We start from the raw sequence: 24,437 nt of genomic DNA on the forward strand, positions 1-24,437 counted from the left end.
TAAAGATTATTATTGTCATCAATTAAAAAATTACTAATAAACTTTGAATTTGTAATGGAATCTAATAACAATAAAAAAAAAGCTGAAAAAACAACAAAAAAATTGAAAAAAAAAACTGTCCGACTTTTAAAAGATTTTGAAGATACTAAAATTTCTTTGCAGCCAACTCAACATTTGTTTGTAGGGAATGCAGGCCTTTTAAATGGAGTTGCACGAGAGTCATTGTTACATTTATTTTCTAAATACGGTTCAGTTAAAGATCTAACTATGGTTCCACAAAAATCTTTTGCTTTTATTTCTTATCAATCTGTTGAATCATCAGTATTAGCTGTAGCTGCACTTACTGGTTATAATATAATAAGCGAAGATAATATTCCATCTGCTCCATTGTACTTTAGTTACTTGTACCAAAAAATTAATTTACCATACATCCAAACGCAGTTGTACCCAAATGAATCTAGGCAACAAATAAATATTATTGGGCTTGATATAAAAGTTAATTATATAGATGAAGTCTATGAAAAAGAATTGTATGATTTTTTTTATTGTAAAGAAGATGATGGTAAGATATTGTTAATATCTTTATGTCTAAAAATTTGCACACATGTATTATAACAATGTAATATAGCTTTTTTTATATTGCAGAAAATACATATACATAAATGAAATGTTTAACTGTTAAATATAGATGGTTCACCTTCATATGGGTAATTCCATGTGAAAACATCAAATTTTTTTATAAAATGCAACCCTAAGTCTCAGATTTTGCTGACTCACACAACTTTCAAAGATTTTAATGACATTCCTAAAATTTTATCATCTAATTCCAAATGATTTCAAAGATATAACTATTTTAACTTTGCAATTAAAAGCTGACAATAAGTACACTTACTTATTTAAAGACAAGGAATCCAATATCATATAAAATAACTAAAATATTTAAATGAATTAACCTAAAATATTAAAAAATGAACATAGCTCCTGAAGTTTTATCCTTTGCAATTTCACTGAGATAAGTTTAATAGCATAAATGCTGATGTAGCTCTCCTTTTTTTTCCTCATGTTGTCTTGAATAGTTTAGTTGAAGTTTTACAGAGAATTGGAGAGTAGTCATTTCTTAAGCAGAAAAAAAAGCTAGGTCAAATTAACTCAAATTTGTAACTTATAAATCAATTGAAAAAAGTTGTTGAAAAAATTCTTTCAGTTATTATTTTCTAATTTTAGAGACCTATTTAGGTTTTAAAAATTAGAAAATATAAACTTATAGAAATAATATAGAAATTTCCTATTACCTGTTTATTAAGACTCCTCCCTCCCCTCTATTTATTAACTCTGGAGGAAAATTTCCATCCAGCAGAATATATATCAATGAAGTGAATGATATTACTATAACTAATACATTTTAGTTTGTAGAGTTTGAATACTTTTTGGTTTTTGTATTATTTTTGTTTCTTAGGTTTCTAATATATATGTTCTAGTTGATTTGTCTTACTTTGATAAATATGAAAATGCTTTATAACTAATAATTTGTTCCAGACAACTTTTGAAAAAAAACCTGAACCTATACATCAGGATTTTTATAATTCATTTTACCCCCAGTAAAATTTTAAATTTTTTCCAAAAGTTAAGGTCTAATTTTATAAAACTACCAAGAAAACAGAAAAAAGCAAGTCAACAACAATTAATAAAACAATTTTATATGATTGAAACTGTTTTAGTTTCATTATTGTTAAGTTACTCTCAGGTGCTTAATACAAGGTGGGGTGGCAATAAAAGGATGGTTGGGAATTTTAGTCGAGATGTAATAAATAGAGGATATTATTAATAAACAGGTGGGAGGGTTTTTTATTTTTACTTTTATAAGTTAGTTTATATTTTCTAATTTTTAAAACCCAAACCGGTCTTAAAAATTAGAAAATATTAACTTGAAAGTTTTTTGTTTTGTTTCGAAATACTGTTTATTTGTTCTTAACAAATAAAAATTAATAAAGTCGTAATTAAACTCCCCTCAGGAAAAATGCAATAAAGGTTAAAATTTTCAATATTATATTCATTTTCAAATATTTTATGTTGTTCTATTGAGTTCCTTGCCTTAAAATATGTAGATGAACATATTTTCAGCTTTTCATTGCACACAGAGCAGAATGGAAGCCCAAAACCATTTTTTCAAATGGCTTATGTTTGTTGGTTTAAGGCAAAGTTAAAATAGTTATATCTTCGAAATCATTTGGAGTTAGATGATGAAGTTTTTGGGACGTTTATAACTTATTAAGATATTTAAGTGGTGTAAAAATCATCAAAATTTGAGACTTAGGGTTGAATGCTCTGGATGTTTTCACATAAAATTGCTCATATAGAATTGTTATAATAGTACATATAACCATTGATAAACAATTGATAACAAAAACATTGAAACAAATCAACAAATAAGATAATAATGAGTTAAAATATTAATAAAAAATAGAAGAGGAAAAATTAAATAGAACAATTAAATTTTAAAAACAAAATAAATATTGCTAGCAAGATAAATTATAAAATCCAGTTTATAATCATTACATTATATGCCTTTGCTTGCATTATATACATGTGCATGTGTAGTGACTTATGTACAGTGCTTATACATTCTCATGTCATGAGCATATATAATCTAATGATTTTCAAATGTCATAATATAATATATATAATATAATTGAAATGCTGTTGAGTGCCAGGCAATATCTATGACAGCCAACACAATAGTTGTCTAATAATTTAGCTGCAACCTGTTTTTCTTGTTTAATATTATCTGCAAGTCAATCAGCTTAAGTCTAGATTTAAACTCTTTGACTGATGTAGACTCCACTACCGATTCCGGTAAATTATTCCATCCAAAGACAAACCTATTTGTACAGAAGTGTTGTCTACTTAAACAATTTTTAACAAACTCTGATTTAACACTATGTTTTTAGCCTCTAGTATTGGATCCTGGACCTGGTGTAATGATTGAATGCATTTGTATCTGGACTTTCTTCATATCAATAAATTCAAAACCTTTGTATAATTTATATTGTTGTATAAGGTCACTTCTTAGTCTTCAAACCTATAAAGTTGTTAAATCTAATATTTTTAGTCTTTGATTATATCCTAGATGTCTCAATTTAGTTGCTCTTCTTTGAATTTTTTCAAGTTCTTTGATATCTTTTTATAATAGGGGTTCCAAGCTTGAATCACAAACTCCAAATGAGGTCTAATGTACGTGCAATAAATCATTTTCATTAGGTACTTATCTTTATACCTAAAAGTATTATTTAATATTGCAAGCATATTGTTTGCTTTATTGGCAGCATTCTTTACTTGTCTTTCCCATTTCAAATACTTGGATATAATCTTCATAAAAAGTAATTAACTTTTGTAGTTAAAAAAATTTACATTAAAATCAATCAAATGAAAATGTTTTTCAAAACATTTCACCTAAATTAGGCTTTACCTTAATAATTTTTCAACTTTCAAAAAAGTATAAATTAAATTTCAATAGAGACCTTTTTATTCCACGGCAGCAAGTTTACCATTTAGACATCTTGCATTTAGAGGCAATTCTACAAATAAAATAAGGGGAGGGGGAGGGGAGGAGGAGGGGTTGAATCCTTAAAAATATTTACTGGTTCCTAAAATTGCCTCTACTTTTATTCAAAAACTACTAAAATAAGGAAGTTGTGCTTTGCGTGTAAATTTTTATTTTAGTTTTTTTAAATTCTTTTGTTTATTTTATTTTAGCTTTTTTCAAGAAAGTGTTTACGTCAAATTACAAATAAATGCATAATATTAGTTAATTTACTTTTAATTTTATTTAGTGAGATTTATCCAGTCCATTGAAATATTTATAATTTACACTTGGACAATTTGCTTTTCCTAAAAAGTTTTTATTTTATTTTCTAAATTGTTTTAACTATATCAACACTAGTGTCTTTAAGACAATTTATTAGAAAATAGAATCTATAGAAGTCTGGGTTTTGTTTTTCTATAGAAGTTTAAATTATTAGGAATTTTAATTATTTAATATATTTAAAGAATTTTAGTTACTTACTTTCAATCAGAGATTGTAGTCAAGACAATAAAAGGTTAAAACCAAGACTTAGTCTGAGACATTTGAGCTTAAGACCAAGATTTAGGATTTCAAGAACAATACCAAGAAATCAAAAAGTCTACCTAATATTAAGACTATATATATGTGTATATTAATGTGTGGATCATTATGTTATATACAGTATTTTGTTCATTTACATCGTATTAAAACAAGTTTTTTAATTGAATGTTTTGATTATTTCGATATTTTGATAAAAAGTGACTTTTATAAAAATTCTAACAATACTTAGTTTAATTCAAATGATAATATTTAAACAATAAAATTTTATTTTCTTTTGTATCTAAATATTTTGATTATTTTGATAAAATTTTTCGTTTTATCTGAATTTATTATATTTGTAAATAATATATTATATAATACAAAAAATATTTTTTATAGTATATAATATAACATATTTTATATAAAAAATAACTTATTTTATATAAAATATGTTATATTATATATTATAAAAAACATTTTTTATAATATATAATATAACACATTTTATATAAAGTATAACATATTTTATATAAAGTATAACATATTTTATATAAAGTATAACATATTTTATATAACATAATATAACATAATATATAATATAACATAATTTATAAATAACATATTTAATAATACAAAAAACATTTATATATTTGCAATTTAAAGTTTTGTCATAATGTCAGTGGTTTCTATAACCTTAACTACTTAATTAAAATACAGTTAAGATACCATTTAAAAATATCTATTAGAGTTATTTAAATATAATCAAAAAAAAAGTTTTTACCTAAATATTATAGCATTACATATAATTGCTCTTTACTTATGTAAAATGCTCTTTGCCCGACGTACTATAACAAGGCCATTTATTAATATAGGACTGTCAACAGTATTGCAATAGTTGTATGCAGTTAATAACTGAGTTTTGTTTGAGTTAAAATTCACAAGCCACTGCAAGCCCCTATCTTACAGAAGTAAGATCAAGATTGGCTGCCTGTTCAAAATTTTTCTGATTGTTATTTCTAATCTAGTTTAATTTGATAATTGTTATTTTTAATCTAGTTTACTTTGATAATTGTTTTTCTTAGAGGAGTTTAATAATATAATGAGTCATTGTGTGATTTTGATATTAAATTTATATATATATATATATATATATATATATATATATATATATATATATATATATATATATATATATATATATTTATAAATTATAAAATTATATAATTAAACAAAAAAGTCCCTAATAAACTTTTTATAAGAACCATTTAAGTTTTTGTTGAGAAGAAGAAAAAAAAGACAAACTTTTTTAAAAGCTGTTTGAATTAAATAACTTTACTTACATTTTTATATTTAGTTACACTTTTATATTGTTAAAACACATTTAGATAAAGTAACAAATCACTGCTAATTTTTTTTTATAAAAACATATATTTTTTTATATTTATATAAGTATTTATTTTTTTATTATAAATGTTTTTAAATAAAAAAAAAATTATATCAATTTTTTAAATAAACAATTTAATTATTTTTTCCTTTGTGCAAAGAATTGTTAAGAATCGTTTTTTAAACTTTTAAATGTGCACGTTTATTAAACAATCATCAGTTGTAAATTGTTACTTAATTTAAAAAGAGTTTTTCCTTAGATTATAAAAACATTAGTAAAGATAAACGATTCAAAGTTATTTATTCCAAACGTAATTTAGATAATCTTATTGTTATAGTTTATTATTTATTTTATTTAAGTTTTAATTTTATTTTTGTTTTATTTAAGTTACTTTTATTTTTTTTTTTTTTTTTTTTTTTTAAAGATTAATTTGCTTCTTTTATGATCAGTTTTTTCTTAAGTTTTTTTATAGTTAAGTTAAGATTTTTTCGGTGCGTTTTTAAAACATATACAAATTTTCAAAACATATTAACAGCTGTGTTCAAGTTAGGTAAAGTTAAATAGTATTTGCGTGGTCATATTATGACAAGAAATTGCACGCCTTCCTGGCCAAACCATTATATATATATATATATATATATATATATATATATATATATATATATATATATATATATATATATATATATATATATATATATATATACAGCGCTTGGAATTAGGAAAAATGACCTTAACCTGGCAAAAAAGATTTGTTACAAAGGTTTTACCATAAAACATAGAAATGAGGTTGGCAATTTTTTGCCAACCTTTAACCCTTCTAGGTCTGCCGTTAAGTTGGCATTGTTAAATGCAGAGGGCTGTATATACAATGCCATTACTCTGACTATATTAATAAAGATGAAAAAATTTTTTAAAGATTTATGTGTTTAATTATTTTTTAGGTTCACTGATGAAAAATCGAACTGTAAAGCATTTTGGCTATGAGTTTATATATGGCTCTAATAATATTGATAGATCCAAACCACTTGCACAGAAAATTCCATCAGTGTGTGATAGCTTGCTTAAAAAAATGCTTTTAGACAATATTATAGATTTTATGCCTGATCAGCTTACTGTTAACCAGTATAGACCAGGTCAAGGTATTCCTTCTCATATTGATACACACTCTGCTTTTGAAGATGGAATTGTTTCACTAAGCCTGAATTCCCAGGTATGCTCTTAGGTATGTTTAATATTTCACGTGTTTTATGGATATTAGTCTCATAGATCAATAAAAAATCAGTGTTATATATATATATATATATATATATATATATATATATATATATATATATATATATATATATATATATATATATATATATATATATATATATATAGTATGTAATGATTGGAGATCAGACATTGTTTAACCAATTCCATCAGAGATTGTTCAATCAATTTACAAAGTAATGGGACATTTTGACCAACAGGATTATGAATAATACATAATAAAACTTTATTCGTTGATTTAAAGTTGATAAACTTTAACTCAATGTAAACTATTAGATAAACTTATGAACTTTGTTGATAACAGAAGCATCGAATCCTAATTAAATCGATGTTTATTAGTTGTAGTGCTAATGGCTGTTCTTTAACAGCTTTTTTCAATAATATTTAATTAAAAAGTTATTGCTTATTCAAAATTGCACAATTAAAGATCATCATGGGCACCTAAAAGCAAGAATTTGTTGGCAGTTTTAACAATTTTATCAGTAAAATATTTTAGTAAAATGTTTTTTTAGAAGCTAAGATTTAATTAAAAAAACAAAAACCAAAAAAACAACATTAAAAAGGTAAAAACATTAAAACATCAACTGTATGAATAACCATCAAAACTGTCTTAGTTTAGCTTAAAAGTTTATCGGTGACAAGGCATCATGGTCTTTGTTGAGTTTATATATATATATATATATATATATATATATATATATATATATATATATATATATATATATATATATATATATATATATATATATATACACACACACATTGATACATAAAATCTTACAGCAAAGGAATGTCTTTTTGATAAACTTTTTATAAGCATATAAATAACAACCTTTAAAACTAATACTCAAAACTAATATTCTTTGAATTGATTGAATTTTAATTACATTCAGTCTGCGGAATTTCTGAATTAAATAAAATAAAGGATTGCACATTGAAAAATATTTACAAATAGTAAAATAACTAATATTAAGTAAGCATCTATAATGGTACTAAAATACAATAAAGATACTTATAATAATATTAATTTTCACGACATAATAAAAATAGCTTACTAACAAATTATAACAACAACAATATTATTAACAGTACTGATAATAATAATAATATAAACAATGGTATTGATAATATTAATATGTTATTTTAACAATAGTAATAATAATAATAAAATAATTTTAATAATTTAAATAAATCAGTATTACTTTCCATACAAGAATCGCTTATACATACAAAGTTACAGTTACAAACAGTAAATAACCGACAAAACATAACAACTAACAATGACATAAAAATAACTATTGCTAAAAATATATAAAGATTTAAATATATTAATCATAGTTGTTATAATAAAGTAACCAAAGCATATTGTTAATATTATGACCAAATAAATAAATAAAATATGAATAGAAAAACACTAACTGAGAAAATCAAAACAAAACAAAAGTTACAACAAACATTACATTAAATTCTTGTAGTAAAATTATATAGCTGTATATAAAGTTTATATATCACTGTTAAAAAATAAATAATAACTAAAAAATAAAACATAAATAAATAATACTAAGAAAATATGAAAAAATTTTTCCGATGCCTGTTACCGATGTTTAAGTAGTTTTTTCTTTCTTTCTTTTTAATTCTTTTCATTTATTTCATTTATTAACTTTTTTTTTTTTTACTTCTATTCTCATTACTTTTTTACTTATTTTCTTTTAGATATTTCGTTTTCTTTTCTTCTTTTAAACAATATATATATATATGTTCTTTTTGATAATATTTTTTGTTTAATTACTTACTTTTTTCTTCTTCCTTTTTTTTTTCTGATCGTTAGAAAAAAGCAACTATCTAAAAAAATACGCGATATTGAATTTAAACTAATTTATTAAAAAAAAAAAAAATCTGTGATGAAATATTCAAAATAATAAGGAAAGAAACTTCAACTTTGCTAGACTAACATTAAATACACTCAATAACAGGACAGATTTTGATTGCATAATTCAATTCTGTTAAACTTAAGTATGCCCATTGCTAGTCTAAGCAAACCCGTATGCAGTACTTATTTACTCTTGACATTTAAAGGCCTTTTTCCTGTGTATTTGTTTAACTGAACAAATATAAATTAATGACAACTGTTTAAAAAAATGTTTGTGTTCAAATATAAGAAACTTTCCTAGCAATATTTTAATTTAATAAATTAGGAAACAAAAACAAAAGAGTTCTAATCATGAAAGTTATCAATCCAAAATTGTGTTTTATTTTAAATAATATAGATGAAATAAAAGCAAGTATTTTAGACTTTTGTTTTGTTGATTTTTAAATATCAACAAAAACAAAAACATCAACAAAAAAATTTGTAGCAGATGTTAAAGAAATAAAAGCTCTCTTAATGTATTTAATTTATTTAATTTAATTCTAAATTTACTTAATTCAAACCTTTTAAATTATTTTCAAAAAAATATATTTGAAATCTAATTCATCAAATTCCATAGTTAGTACATGCTATTTAGAATTAGCCTGGAAACTTTCCAAAGCGCATTTTAAGACGTGTTTCTGTTTTTCATTAGAAATATGAAGAAAATTTTTCCAAAAAAAGCGTCTGCGATATTGAATTTGGTACAAACTTAACTTAAGACAAGTTAAGGGAAGATAACTTAAGATAACTTACAATAAGTTAAGGGAATGATAAGTTACGATAAGTTAAGGGAATTATTATTTACATTATATACATTAAGTTATTATCTGAAAAATTGGTAAGATATTTATGAAAAACTTTATTAAAGTAAAATAAGATAGAAATGTTACTGGAGATAAGCCACGCTTTAGTTTTAACCAGTGGCGGCTCATCAACAGAGGCCATCGGGTCCCGGCCCTATTTGCAGACAGGTTTTATAAAAATAAATAGTTCTAAGTTAGTTCTAATTTTAAACTATTTTAATTTACAAGTAATATGTTTATTTACAATTTATTCAAAGTATAGTAGCGTTGTTTTAATTCATTAGCAATAATGGCTGGGCCGATTTTTACTGGCCCTATTTATTTTGTTTGTAGTAATATAATTTTTGATGCGCGCGCAGAATTTGTTGTGCTTTCAGATGGGACGAATAAACGCACCACAGGGCCTCATTGAACTGGCCCGAGAAGAAAAGAACCTCAAAAAAATAACTAAGTTTAAAAATTCCATCCACCATTTTTAATTCTCGATTTAAAGAGTGAAGAATTTACTGCTGCATCAAGTCAGAAGTTTTGTTGACTCAATAAGGTACAGTGATATTAGGAAACTTTATAACATTAAATGTAAAGATTTATTTGTAAAAATAATGTTGTAAACATTACACATTTGTTAATATTGCAATTTCACTACGAATATTAACAGTGTTTATATTGCAATATTAACAGTGTTAATGTTAGTTTCTTAAACTGGATATGTAGATAAAAAATTTACCAAGTAGTTATTATGAGTATAAATTAATAGGAATAAGAACATGGCTAAAACATGATATTTAAAATAATGTAACAGAAATTACTGGTATAAATGTTGGTCTGACATAAACATTTAAAGAGATACAGTTACGTAAAAGAAATTAGTTTTTAATATTTTTCAGAGACTAGATTTTCTAGGACAAGTCATTTTGTTCTATAATTATAAACAGGAATAATAAAAATTATAATAAAATTATAAGTTTGGAAATTCTAAGGAAATTGCATAGTTTGGAAAATTGATTTTAAAATATCATGGAACAGTTTTGCATTTCTTTTATAATCAACAATCTTGTACATTTTATAATTTTTGTCAGTGAACTACATTGTTCAGGCATATATTGTTTTATTTATTTTTAAAAAGTTTAAAGCTTGTTTATTTTTTTATTTTTACAGGGAAAAAAATTGTGGCTTAGCCATAATAATGATAATCTTGATATGTGTATTGTTTGGCAAGTTTATATATTGTGACACGAGAAAGCTTAGTCATTTCAACAAATATAAAAAGAGCTACAAACTGTTTTCACTTTTGAAATTCTTGTTCTTTTGTCAATGAGGGATTGCTAAAGTTTAGTGTTTCCAAATAGCTTATGTATCATATTCTGTGGCATAATGAACCAGCCATTCAAAATTGTTTACATTGTTTGGTGGCAGTTAAGTCATTCTACCTTTTAAGTTGTCAATTAGATTGACGCTGAACCAGAGCCAATATCAACAATGATGATAAGCATTAAACACACGTTTTGAAGACTGGAATTTCTAGTAAAAATTAAAATTAGTCAATGTTATTAGTTTGACACAACAAAGGTACAAACCGCTAAAACAACAGAAGATATAAAGAACATTTTTTTTTCAATCACAAAAACTCTACCACTGGTGGTACTGTTACATTTCAGAATACAGCTTCAATAATTTTTTTTTTTTTTCAAAGCTCAAGCTAAAGAACTAAAACTATATAAATATTTAAGTATTGTTATGCATGCTTATAAAAAGATATTAAATAATCTTGAAAAGTTTACTATTATATATGACTGACATTGTAAATGTTGTATTTACGAATTATGGATTTTTTTTTTTGTTTTTTTTGTTTTTTTTGTTTTGTTTTGTTATTTCACTTCCCCAAGGCCCAGAAGGCCACTACAGATAAGGAGGCTACTTAATTGTGGTTATAACCCTCTCTCAACTCTATAACTCCAAAACATGAACCTTGACGAACAAGGCCGCTGCGCGAAGAAACAAGTTGAGCGCGGTGCTACCAGGGACGTGGTGGGGATCGAACTCGGAACCTCTCGCTTATAAAGCGAGCGCTCTACCACTACACCACTACCGCATTTAATTAAGTAAAATATGTGTTGTATTATGAAGAAATACTTTAAAAAACATGTTTAAAAATTTGTTGTAAAAGTATCTTTATTGTTTTGGTTGACCCTTTCGTCAATCTCAGAAAACTTTTTGTGAACCTATCAGAGAGTTAAATGCATATGTAATGTTACATTCTTTTTTATTTTATCGATTGTTAATTAAGATTAAGAGCCCTTCTTGACTAAACTACTGTTGATAAAATTTTAAATCATGCTAAAGTCATATTCTAGTTACAATATAATTTAAAGTTATCTTATTACAATAATTTAGGTTCATTAATAAGATAATAATTAGATTCATTAATAATAATAATTTAACATGAACAAAATTGATAGTTTATTGGCTAAACGTTTCTTGTCATTGGGCCTTCAAGAAAAACTAGAAATTAAAAATCTTGGGGCATAACAAGCAAAAAGGTGTTCGTACAACTCAAGTTGATGGTAAAAAAACACGAACATTTAGTGTAACATGATTTGAAAAAAAATCATGGTTAAGTGTAAGTGATGAAAAAAATTTGTTGTTTTGTTTTTATTGTGTTTTGTTTGGTAGCGAGAGCTTGTGGACAGAAAATGGCTGTAAAGATATGAAACATCTTTTTGAGCGAATACAAAAACACGAATCCAGTAAAATACATTTAAATTAGTTGACAAAAGCAGACATACATTATCGAGGATTATAGATTGTATAAATTTTTGCGGTGTACACGAATTGCCCTTAAGAGGACATGACGAAACTATTAACTCAAATAATCGAGGCATATTGTTAGATATGGTTTCATATACAGCTACATTAGATAGTGTGTTTAGCGATCATCTTAAAAATTCAAAAATAACAAAAAATACTTTGAAAATAAACCAAAATGACATTTTAGAATGTATGTATAAAGTATACATAGAACAAATTAAATGTGAGATTGATAAAGCAAGATTTGTTTCCTTGCAAGCAGATGAAACAACTGATGTATGTTGTTGTTCTCAGTTTGTCATTATTTTGCCTTATTTAAAAAGTTATCAACCAGTTGAAAGATCTATAGCATTTATCGATGTTCATGATAGAACTGCTATGGGTCTTACAAATGTATTAAAAGAAGAATTAAATTGTTTTAAAAGAAAAATTAATTGCACAGGCTTATTATGGTGCAGCAGTTATGAGTGGATCAAGGAAGGGAGTCCAAAGTCTGATGAAAGAAGTTTACAAAAATGCCCATTATGTTCACTGCTATGCACACCAATTGAATTTAGTTTTGAAAAAAGTTTGTTTGTCGAATAAGCGAGTAAGAACCTTTTTTTCTACTTTACGGGGATTTGGCATATTATTTACATCCTTGCCAAAACGAAATGATTTACTTCGCAAAATTTCTTAAACAGATACCAAGAGTTTGCGAAACACGATGGAATTTTGGTTCAATAATAGTTACTTGCATAAAAGAATACAAAACAAAGATTGTGGAATGTTTTAATAAAATTATAAACGATGAAGGATGGGATGATACAAGTGTGTGGCAATCTGTTGTGTTCAAAAAATGTTTGAAACATGTTTGTATACTTTACAATATATTGCAATCAAGTAACAGCAACACTATTACAATCAAAGAAGCTTTTGAAAAATTTAAGTTATCCATAAATTTTGTGCGAAATAGCATCTCTGATAAAGTTTCTGGATCAATTCTTAACTATTGCAAAGAAATACCTGAAAATCGAACGAAACGAAACACATCAATCGAACTACTAATAGAAGATGCTAAAGATACTTATGATAAAGTTAGCGACAGGTTCAGAAGCATTGAAATATTTAAATCATTATCAATTTTGAATTAATAAAATTTCAATTTCAATAGACAACATTTTCCTCGGAATCATATAAAAAATATTCTAACAAACTATCCAATGCTGAGTGAAGTTAAGTTGATGTCCGAATTAACCGTTTCGTATGAAAATGCTGTTTTGAGTGATATCGACACCATTAATGCCCTATCCCAATTTATGCATGAAAATAACCTGATTGAAACATTATACTGAAATATCAAAGTTGATATTTAAGTTGACCTGTGTCTACAGCTGACGCTGAACTGTGTCTTAGTACTTTAAAAAGAGATAAGACACTTTTAAGAAATTCCACAGGTCAAGATCAGTTGAATGCATTAGCTATACTATCAATACATAAAGATTATTTACAGGATATTGATCAGTTTAATCAAAATATTTTCTCTTATGAAACAGAGAAGAGCAGAATATTTGTATAAATAATATGCTTAAATCTTTGTTTTTAACATCATTCTTTATTTCAAGATATATTATACCTTTATGAAAATTATAGTGTCAATCGTAATTTTTTATATTTATAACTTACTTCAAACTAACTAAAAGTTTTTACCATAAAATAAAAATAAAAAAAAAATCTAAAAAAGAAGTATTAAAATCTGTTCAAATCATAATGCACCACTATCAGGCCAGTTTTCAGTCAGTTATTGCTGCTTTTTATGTGGGTTTAAAAGGTTCAATGCAATTAATTACTTATGCTTTATTTTAGGTGTATGCTAGCGCTTAAACTCTCTTAACCAATTAAAAAACGCTAGCGATCAAAGACTTCCTAACAAACACTAAAGTATCAGTTACGCTGACAGCAAGTTGTTGCAAAGTTTATTGTCACCGGCCTCCACTGCTTTTAACATAAAAAGCATCATTTGGTTTTTACCTGGTTAAGTTACTTTTATTATATTAATATACTGGCAATTAAAGAGATCATGAAAAAATATTTTACCTCACAGTTCTCACAGTTCTAAAAACCTTATGAAGCAGTCAAAAAAAAAAAAAAAGATTATTTAAAATATTCATTACACAGCCTGGTTTTTATCTTTGTTGCAATAAACTAACTTTTTAATAATAAATAAAGTTAATAATGATACATGAATTTTTAAATTTATAAATTATTAATTGCTAATGAGGAAACATCTTCTAATTCTTCTAATAGTTACCTAAGGAACCTGTATAAATTTCCACTTTTATACTATTAAGTACAGTTTTTTAAAGTTTAAAGGTGACTAGCAAGGGATTGCCACCATTACAAGTGTCTGTAATGATTTCTAATACTGTTCTGAAGGAAAAATATAAGAAAGTTATGCTATATGTGACAAATTTTAGCAGGTTTTTTAAACACGTTTGGTACTTGTTTTAACTATTAAACATCACTAGTATAAATTCAAATGATTATCTATTCTAATTTGTAAAAAAAAAAAAAAAAGCAATAGCGATAAGAAGACTCTATTGCAGTTAATATTTCTTAAAGCAATCATTAAAAATCAGGGATGCACAAGGAAAAAATTCACGTGATTTAATAACTTGGAACTTATTGTTTTTAAGCCCGGCTTCAAAAAATGATTGTTCCTCTTAACTAAAAGTCCTAATTTAAAACTTCTTCGATCTCGCTTCTATGTTTATGGTCTTACCATAAAATATAGAAGCGAGGTCGGCAATTTTTTGCCGACTTCAATCACTTTAAGATGTATATATATATATATATATATATATATATATATATATATATATATATATATATACATATATATATATATATATTTATATATATTTATATATATATATATATATATATATATATATATATATATATATATATATATATATATATATATATATATATATATATATATATATATATAACCCTTGGAATTAGGGTCAGCATTCGGCAATGCTGACTTAACTGCCAACCTCAAAGTGTTTGAGGTCAACGAAAAATTGCCAACCTTGTTTCTATGTTTTATTTTAGGACCTTTGCATCAAACAATTTTTGCGACCTGATGCCAACCCTAAAATGATTGGGGTTAGCAAATTATTGCTGACCTCGTTTTTCTAATTCCAAGGGTTTTATATATATATATATAAATATATATATATATATATATATATATATATATATATATATATATATATATATATATATATATATATATATAAATCTTTTAGAGGTTGGCAACAGGTCATCAAAAAAAATTTGATACACAAGTCTTACCATAAAAGATAGAAACGAGGTCGGCAATTTTTTGCCGACCTCAAACACTTTTAGGTCGGCAGTTAGGTTGGCATTGCCGAATGCTGAACGTAATTCCGAGTGTTGATATATATATATATATATATATATATTAGGGGTATGATAATTTTGCAACCCTGTATCCCCATACTCAATTTAGTGGAGTTTTTAAGCAAAAATCAAGAAAATATCAAACATTTATATTATATCTCAAAAAAGTTCATCCCCATTTAAAAAGAAGATTTATGGAATATAAGAAATGTAATTTTGCACCATATGTTCCAGTACTTTACAGAAAACCAATAAACAGGAATAAATAAAATAATTTTTACAGATTAATTGACAATAAGTATTGTCAAGTTTTTCTATGCTATGAAATAAAGGCACTAAATCTTGCATCACTTTTACTGCACATTCTGCACATATATTTGACCGTTGTGTTGGAATTGGTGTTGGCTCTGTGGACTAAAATATCTTCAACAGTTTTAATACTTTTGGATGCTCATTGCATGCTTCTAATAGATTAACAAAATCTGCAGGATTGAAGTAGTGATCACCAAACCATATATCACCCCATGAACCACAAATAAAGTTGCATGCTGTTTGAGCAGATTTCAATTCTTGATAGTCCGGTATTAGAATGTAAGCAAGTAGAACAAAAATTGCTCCCGAGTTCCATCTTGCATCGCTTATAGCAGGAAGTGGTTTGAAATTCACTTGATAATATCGATCTTTCAAAAAGATTAATCATGATATGTTTTCATATGATATGATATCTAAAATATGGTGTTGGCATCCTATAAAAGTTGGCTTTTTTAATCCAATGGTTTTGAAATGTTTCTGTAACAGTGCTACTGCACCAATTCTTTTTCTGGTATTTGCAGATGTTATGACAGGTACAATCATTTTTTTTGCTGGCCACAGCTCATATTCATCCAGCACAAGCTTTATCCCATTAAATATTGTTTCACCTTTTTCATTCATCAGCTCGAGAACAGCAAGTCTTAACTCTCTCTTTTCATTTTTCAAAACAACTAGTTAATTTTCTATTTTTTTAATGTGCTTTCCACAAAGTGTAAAGGCCACTTTTTATTTTTAAGTTCTCCATATAATTTGCTTTCAACTTTTCTCCTTCTCTCATGATACCTTTGTAGACACCACTTTGAGTTGGAGGAAGAATAGAAATTCCATCTTTTGATATAGTTTTGCAGACTTTGTGTGCTTTTTCCGTACTAATCTTTGCAGAAATCACTAAGTTTACAGCCAAATTTGTTATTTGTCTTTCAGATGATGATGACAAACTTTCTACATTTTCAGCTTCATTATCTCTGCTGGAACACTGCTCTTCAGTTTCTGAATGACCTCCTTCACTAGTTGATTCATCCAAATCTTGGTCTTGGCTGATGGATGCTTGTTTCATTATCAACACTAGTTTTCTTGGATGAATACCTTCAGTATCTTCAATTGTGGTTCAATATCCAGCCCTTCCATTAGTTGGCATTTGCAGACCATAAAATTCTTTATCTTCCTGACACAACCAATCACCTTTTTCATCAGTTATGTAAAACAATTGGGTTAAATTTTGAGTTCCGGGCTTTCGACTATCTTTGTCAAGTTTTTTCAATACATTTTCTATTTTTCATTCTGATGCTGATTTCCCTTGTAGAAATGGAATATTCAGCTTTCTCCAAATTAGTTCAGTTTCTTTAGTCAAAATTTTCAATGACAAACTTTTAAATGACAAACTTTTAAATTGATCCATGGTATGCTGTTTTGTTGGCATTTAATTAGTTTCAGAAAAAATTTCAGACATATTTTTAGCCATTTTTGTATGTCTATTACGTTATTTATAACTCATAAAGATAACAATAAAAAGATAGGATAAGTTATTTTCAGCTTGGGGGTGATCTTTTTCAAAAATTAACATCAAATTCTTATATTTTTTGTTTATAAATATAATTTCTCCACCAATGGTGACATGGGGAATTGAAAATTCTTAAAAAATTTTTTAGTCATACCCCTAATATATATATATATATATATATATATATATATATATATATATATATATATATATATATATATATATATATATATATATATATATATATATATATATATATATATATATATATATATACAGTATCGGACAAAATGAGTGCAACCAAATAATGCTAATTTAGTTTCTTTATATAAAAGTGCTGCATTTTTTCAATTTAGAGAAATAACTATGTAACTGTTTAGAGACAAAGTTCTTCAAGTTTATTCATCACAAAGTTCATGATTTGTACACGAAAATTAATAAATTAATCAAAAGTATTAAAAAAAGTTGATTTCCTTCTGGACAAAACAAGTGCAACTCGACAAAATGTTGACCGAACTGTATTTCGCTATCAATATTTCGTGACGAATCCTTTGTTGTCGATCACAGCCTTGCATCTTCGAGGCATAGATTCGATCAGGTGATCAATGAAACTTTGTGGAATCGCTGCCCAGGCCTTTTGGATTTGTTCAAACAGTTGATCCTTATTACGAACACCTTCACGATTAATTCTGCGGTTGACAATCTCCCACAGGTTCTCGATAGGGTTAAGATCCGGAGATTGAGGTGGCCAATCCATCACCGATAGGTGGTTGTCTTAAAACCACTGCTTGACTACTTTTGCAGTGTGTTTTGGATCATTGTCTTGCTGAAAAACCAATTTTATTGGCATATTCCATTCAGCCTGAGGTAACATAACATCTTTCAGGATATTTTTATACATGAAACTGTCCATTATTCCATCGTTTCGATGTATTGGACCTAGACCGTTAGCAGAAAAACAACCCCAGACCATTACATTGCCTCCACCATGCTTCACGGTCTTATGGCAGTAACGTAAATCGAGGCGTTATCCGGCCGGTCGACGTACATGGCAAATGCCATCGCTCCCAATGATGTTGAGCTTCGATTCATCACTGAACAGGACAGTTCGCCATTTCTTCACATTCCAGTCAATATGAGATGTAGCAAACAGGAGTCTTTTCTTCTGGTTTTTTAGTGAAATAAGCGGTTTCTTTGCAGGGCATCGAGAAAACAATCCAGCTTCAACAGCACGCCGTCTGATTGTTTGGTTCGATACAGGCAGCTCTAATTGCTTTTGTATCTCGACTGATGATATCCAGGGATCCTTCTTGATGGATCTGAGGATCATAGAATCTCTAGAAGTGATGGAATGCGGTCTTCCAGCTTTGTTATCTGCTGCCAACTTCCCCATAGAACGATATTTGGAACATAGTCTTGATGCGGTCCATTTTTTCATGCGATATTTATCACAAATACTTTTTTGTGACATTCCACTTACGTAATTGCCAATAATTTTCTTTCTTAGTTCCAATCCAAGACTGTCGGGTGCCATTTTTGCACTTGAAGTCATAAAAATAATAAAAATAAATAATCACGCTTCTCAAGGCTTACCGTGTTACATTTACCTTGTGATGATACAATAATGCTCTGTGGAACACAACATCTTGGTTGGATGTGGACTGTATTGATGTAATGAAACACTTGTTGTATTTCACTTGTTGTATTGATGTTCTTTGATAAAACACTTTGATAAAACTCACTTCAATAAACTGTCTTGATAATACTGACTGATTGACTTCCATACACTGACTGAATTACATGTTGATTTACATGTCTTTTATATAGTAAAATGAACCTGTGTGAACCTGTTCTGGAAGATTCTAGATGCTTCTTTTCGATGCTTCTGGAAGCTTCTGGATGCGTCTGGATGCTTCTGAATGTTTCTGGATATTTCTGGATGCTACTGGAGGCTTACAGATGCTTCTTCTGGAAACTTCTGGAAGATTCTGCATGCTTCTGGAAACTTCTGGATACTTCCTTTAATAATTAAAAAACTTCCGTGACGTTGACACGGACCAGACTTAAGAAAATGAAACAAACCAAAAAAGTTGCACTTGTTTTGTCCGCTGCAAAATGGCACTTGTCAACGAAATTCTGCCTGTGTGCTGTCACCTGTCGGCTGATTGCTCATATCATGGCATGCTATGACTCCATACTCCTGAACTGTTTGCTGTGGTAGTATAGTTCATTTTGTTTTTAAGACATGTAAAATTAGGAACACTTTTAGCATTGTTCGATGTTGGTTGCAAATGTTTTGTCCAATACTGTATATATATATATATATATATATATATATATATATATATATATATATATATATATATATATATATATATATATATATTTATTTATTTATATATATATATATATATATATATATTTATATATATATATGTATTTATATATATATATATACATATATATATATATATATATATATATATATATATATATATATATATATATATATATATATATATATATATAAGTAAAAAACTAAAACAAAACAGGAACAAAAAAAACATGTCCCCGTAAGTATGTAGTAAATTTGTGTAGTTCATTGCCCTTACGGAAAATTTCTATGGAAAATTTATGAAAAAAACCCATGAAAAAATCATGGGTATTTGGAACACATTTTCATGGAAAAACCATGGGTTATCCATGAAAAACCCATGAGTTTACAATGGAAAACCCATGAGTTTTCTATTGAAAACCCATGAGTTTTCAATGGAACACCCATGAGTTTTCCATGGAAAACCCATGAGTTTTCTATGGCAAATCTATAGATCTTCCATGGAAAGTCCATGAGTTTTCCATGGAAAAGTGTTCCAAGTACCCATGGAAATTTGGAACACCTTTTTAAGGAAAACTCATGGATTTTCCATGGTAAAATAGAATGTTTTGTTTTCAAGTTTTTTTGATCTAATGTTATTTGAATTGTCATATGAAACCAAAAAAAGCAAATTTTATCATGCTAGTCGCTAATATTATTGAGTTCTATTAATCTATGGGATCGCTTTCGCCAAATAAAATCAATAAACAAAATAAAATTTAAATCTTGTTGAATCCCACAAATCTTTGAAAAAAAATAGCTATAATGCATCTAAAACATTAAAACTTGACTTCATCACAATATTTAACACATGCATATGTATAAACATACTGAAAATAAACAAAACAAAAAATTACAAGTAATATAATACTATAAGTGATATACATAGGTAAACAATTGAAATAGATTAAGAAAACAATTTTTACAGAAAATATAACAATTTGCATGTTTATTACTTTATATCAACTATTTGATAAAGATAGTATATAAATATAATCTAAATTTGATAATTAAAAATTTCAAGTTTGAACAAATTAAAAAGAATCATCAGTACAACATATTCAATCCAAAAAAACATCAAGACCATTTATAAGTGCGATTCCAGCGCCAACTGTATCTGTAGAACCTGGTAGATGTCAAACAAAGTACCATTAACATTTTGATATTCATTATTGTTTTTACCACAGTTAGCAACTTTGTCCATTTGAACAATCTAGACAATACATCATACAACTAATATATGCATACTTACTAATTTTCTTTATTTACTAATTTATTTATACTTATAATTATTATCTATTATAACTTTACTTTATAATTACGCATTTATAAGTGTTGCCAAATGTTGGTTAACATTTATATAGAAAAAGTAGCAATGAATATATAATTATTTATAAATAACAATTATAAGATTATTACCTCTTTTTTTGCCCAAGCTGTCTGCATGATGTACAATATCTATAAAGTAACTTAAATAAAATGCCTATAAAGTAACTTAAATAAAATGATAAAGTTAAAATAAAAAGATTTATGCAAACTAATACATATATAAATGTTACCTGCATGTTAGTAACATTTATATAGAACAAGGCAGCAACAAATACTGTATTACTTATAAATTGTAATTTAAAAAAAACTTACTACTACATCTGAGCTATCTGCATGATGTACAACATCATTTACAAACCTGTTTTCTTCACGCTCTTGCCATCTTAATATATATTATAAAACTCAGAACATGTATATGTTCAGCTTAATAGATGAATTAAAAATTTATATTTCCAGTCAAACCTGTCTGCTGATAATGTAGTAATTTAAATGAAATGATAAAGTTAAAATAAAAGAACTTATGCATACACTATTAAATTCAAAAATTTATCATATTTTTACTTTACTATTTAAAACATAATAAATATGTAATTTTGTAAGTATAGTAATGTAAAAGCATAATAAGTATTAAAGTGCGTGCATAAATAAGTTTATTATTACTTAAGATGAGCACTTCGCATTAGTTAAATAAAAACAAAAAAAAATATTTTTAAAACATTACCATAGTTTTCCTTCTCCAACTAAGTTGTTCTTGGAACATCCTTACAAGTTGAATCCCGAAGATTGAGTTTATATCTTTTCTGGTTAATTCAAACTCAATTCACCATTTTGTTTAGACAACTTTTTAACTATTTTCAGAAATATTAAATTCATATAAAAACTGACAATGTTATAAATAATATAAATTATACAACATTATTTATAAAGCCAGTCAAACCTGTCGGCTTATAATGTAGTAATTTAAATAAAATAATACAAAAAATATAAAAAAATTTATACACAATCTATTACATTATTTACATTTTCTAATAATTCTGCTATTTAATAGAAAAGAAAAACAACATAATAAATATCTAGTTGCTAACAAAATGCCAATTTGAATGTCGCGTCAACAAAAAGACAAAAGCAACTTAACAGAACTAAAATTGAATAAATCATTTATCATAAAATAAGTTTTTTAATACTTAATAAACATTTACTATACAAAGTGTTTTAACTTGAAACATTTTTATGCAAACTAAAGTCATTGAAAAAAAATTCAAAAAGATAATACTAGTTATCTTTTGTACATAAGATAACTAGTGTATTAATACACTAGTTATCTAATGTACATTGAAACTAAAATATTTGTTGTAAACTAAATAAACATTAAAAATCAAAATGATTCACTTGACTTACTTGCTATACTATTGCAAGTTATGCAAAGTAAGCAAAGCTACTGGCAAATACTAGAATAAGTATATGCATAAGTAATATATAATTGAATAATAAAAATATATACATGCGTTTTGTATTGCATTATAATATAATAATATCCAGAGACATAAAGACAGTATAGGCCAAGACTAAACCAAAACATTTTTATTCAATACCAAGACTAAGAACAAGACAGTTAAATGAGTCTCGAGATGTCTCGGGACCAAGATTTAAGTCTCGAGAGCAACATCTCTGATAATATCATATTATGATGCATTATAAAATGTATACATTTATCATATTCTAACTATTGGAAATGTCTAGTTGTTCATTTCTGTATGTTTAGTTTAAATCATATTGAATGTGATGCATTATAAAAAACATATAATCATGGTTTACTCATAGAATTCCATGGGTTTTCCATGGAATAGCCATGGAATTCCATGGAATTTTTCCATTAGGGTGTATATTTGAAAAGAACCTTTTCTTTAGAACTTTAATTGAAAACATGATAATTTTTTGACTCATTTTTAGTATTGATTTTATGAGATATACAAAAAATGGTTGAAATTATTTTATCAACAGCACTTGTTTAATGTTCATTAAAATTATTGACTATTACACACTTAAATTGAATTTGAATTATTTTCTTTATTTTATATATTCGACAGCCATAAAAGACAAATAGTCCAAGGATTAAATTTTGTCTAAATATTATTTTAGGTTACAATGGAATTTAAAAAATCATCAAATGAATTAGTTCCAGTTATTTTATATCCACGAAGTTTATTGGTTATGAAAGGGGAATCAAGGTATCAATGGACTCATGGGTAAGAATTTTTTTTTTTTAAAGAAAAATTTTGTTTTAACCAAAAAAATTTTGTTCTAACCACTTTTATTTAGAAATTAAATAAAAGTTTTTGATTTCTTTTTTATTTTAATTGTTTTGTTTTTAATTTAACTTTAAGATTTATTTTGAGAATTTAAATGTTCATTTTGCTGTTGTTTTTTTTTTAATTAATTTGTTCAGTCTTTAAAATGTTTGTTTTGCCATTTTTATCTTATTTTTATTATTAATTATAAATTAATTTAAATAAGAGAATTTATATGAAATGCTTGTATTTTTAGTTTTATAAAAAAAATTTTTAATAAGATTTAAAAGCGTTCATTTTGCAGTTTTCATTTTATTTTACCATATATATATATATATATATATATATACATACAATATTGTTACAAAATATTGTAAAAGCTACAAGTTACAAATCAAGAAAAACACTAAATCAGATAAAAAGTATAAGTTTTTGGTTAAATACAATATCGCTTTACAATTTTACTGATGTATAAATTTTCAAATTACAAAATTCAAAGTACAAATTTGATTTCTTTATTATCTCATCTTTATTATCTCATCTTATCAGTGTAGAAAATATTTAAAGAAGTTTTAATAAAAAGATTTTGAAGTTTTACATATATTAGATTTTAGTTGGATTTTAAATTTTAAAAATTTTTCTTAGAATAACACCGCGAAAATTTGACATTGTGTACACAACAAGTCAGTTGAACTCTACAGCTGAGCAAGATTTTTTTACAGAAGAACATCTGACTCTTCGTGAACGTAGAATAAGAATCTCTTTAACGTTCAGAAAAATTCGATTTTCACCTTGTATATGTAATTTCACAGAGAAATGTGATTCACAAATAGTTAATCAAGCTAATGTATTATTACCAATAACTCTAATAGAAGCAATGCATCTAGAAGATAAACATGTAGTTAAAGTTTATGAGCAAATAGCAATGCATTTTAGTGATA

At 26.1% G+C, this 24,437-nt stretch overlaps 1 protein-coding gene and 1 long non-coding RNA gene across 2 annotated transcripts in view; one reads left to right on the forward strand and one right to left on the reverse strand.

The window, feature by feature from the left end:
* Positions 1-5,139, reverse strand: LOC136092324 (uncharacterized). Its single transcript, XR_010644342.1, has 2 exons — positions 4,884-5,139; positions 1-457 (listed from the first exon to the last, which is right to left on the reverse strand). It is a non-coding gene; the product is annotated as an uncharacterized LOC136092324 (long non-coding RNA).
* Positions 55-24,437, forward strand: part of LOC136092323 (alkylated DNA repair protein alkB homolog 8-like) — a 25,318-nt gene continuing 935 nt past the window's right edge. The window contains exons 1-4 of the mRNA XM_065820291.1: positions 55-562; positions 6,431-6,699; positions 23,348-23,454; positions 24,142-24,437. The exon at positions 24,142-24,437 is cut by the window's right edge and continues 214 nt beyond it. Coding sequence (XP_065676363.1) covers positions 55-562; positions 6,431-6,699; positions 23,348-23,454; positions 24,142-24,437 — 1,180 coding nt within the window. The remainder of the gene's footprint in view (positions 563-6,430; positions 6,700-23,347; positions 23,455-24,141) is intronic.

This window comes from Hydra vulgaris, chromosome 15 (genome assembly GCF_038396675.1).
Source record: "Hydra vulgaris chromosome 15, alternate assembly HydraT2T_AEP".
In the NCBI taxonomy this organism is placed as follows: Eukaryota; Metazoa; Cnidaria; class Hydrozoa; order Anthoathecata; family Hydridae; genus Hydra; species Hydra vulgaris.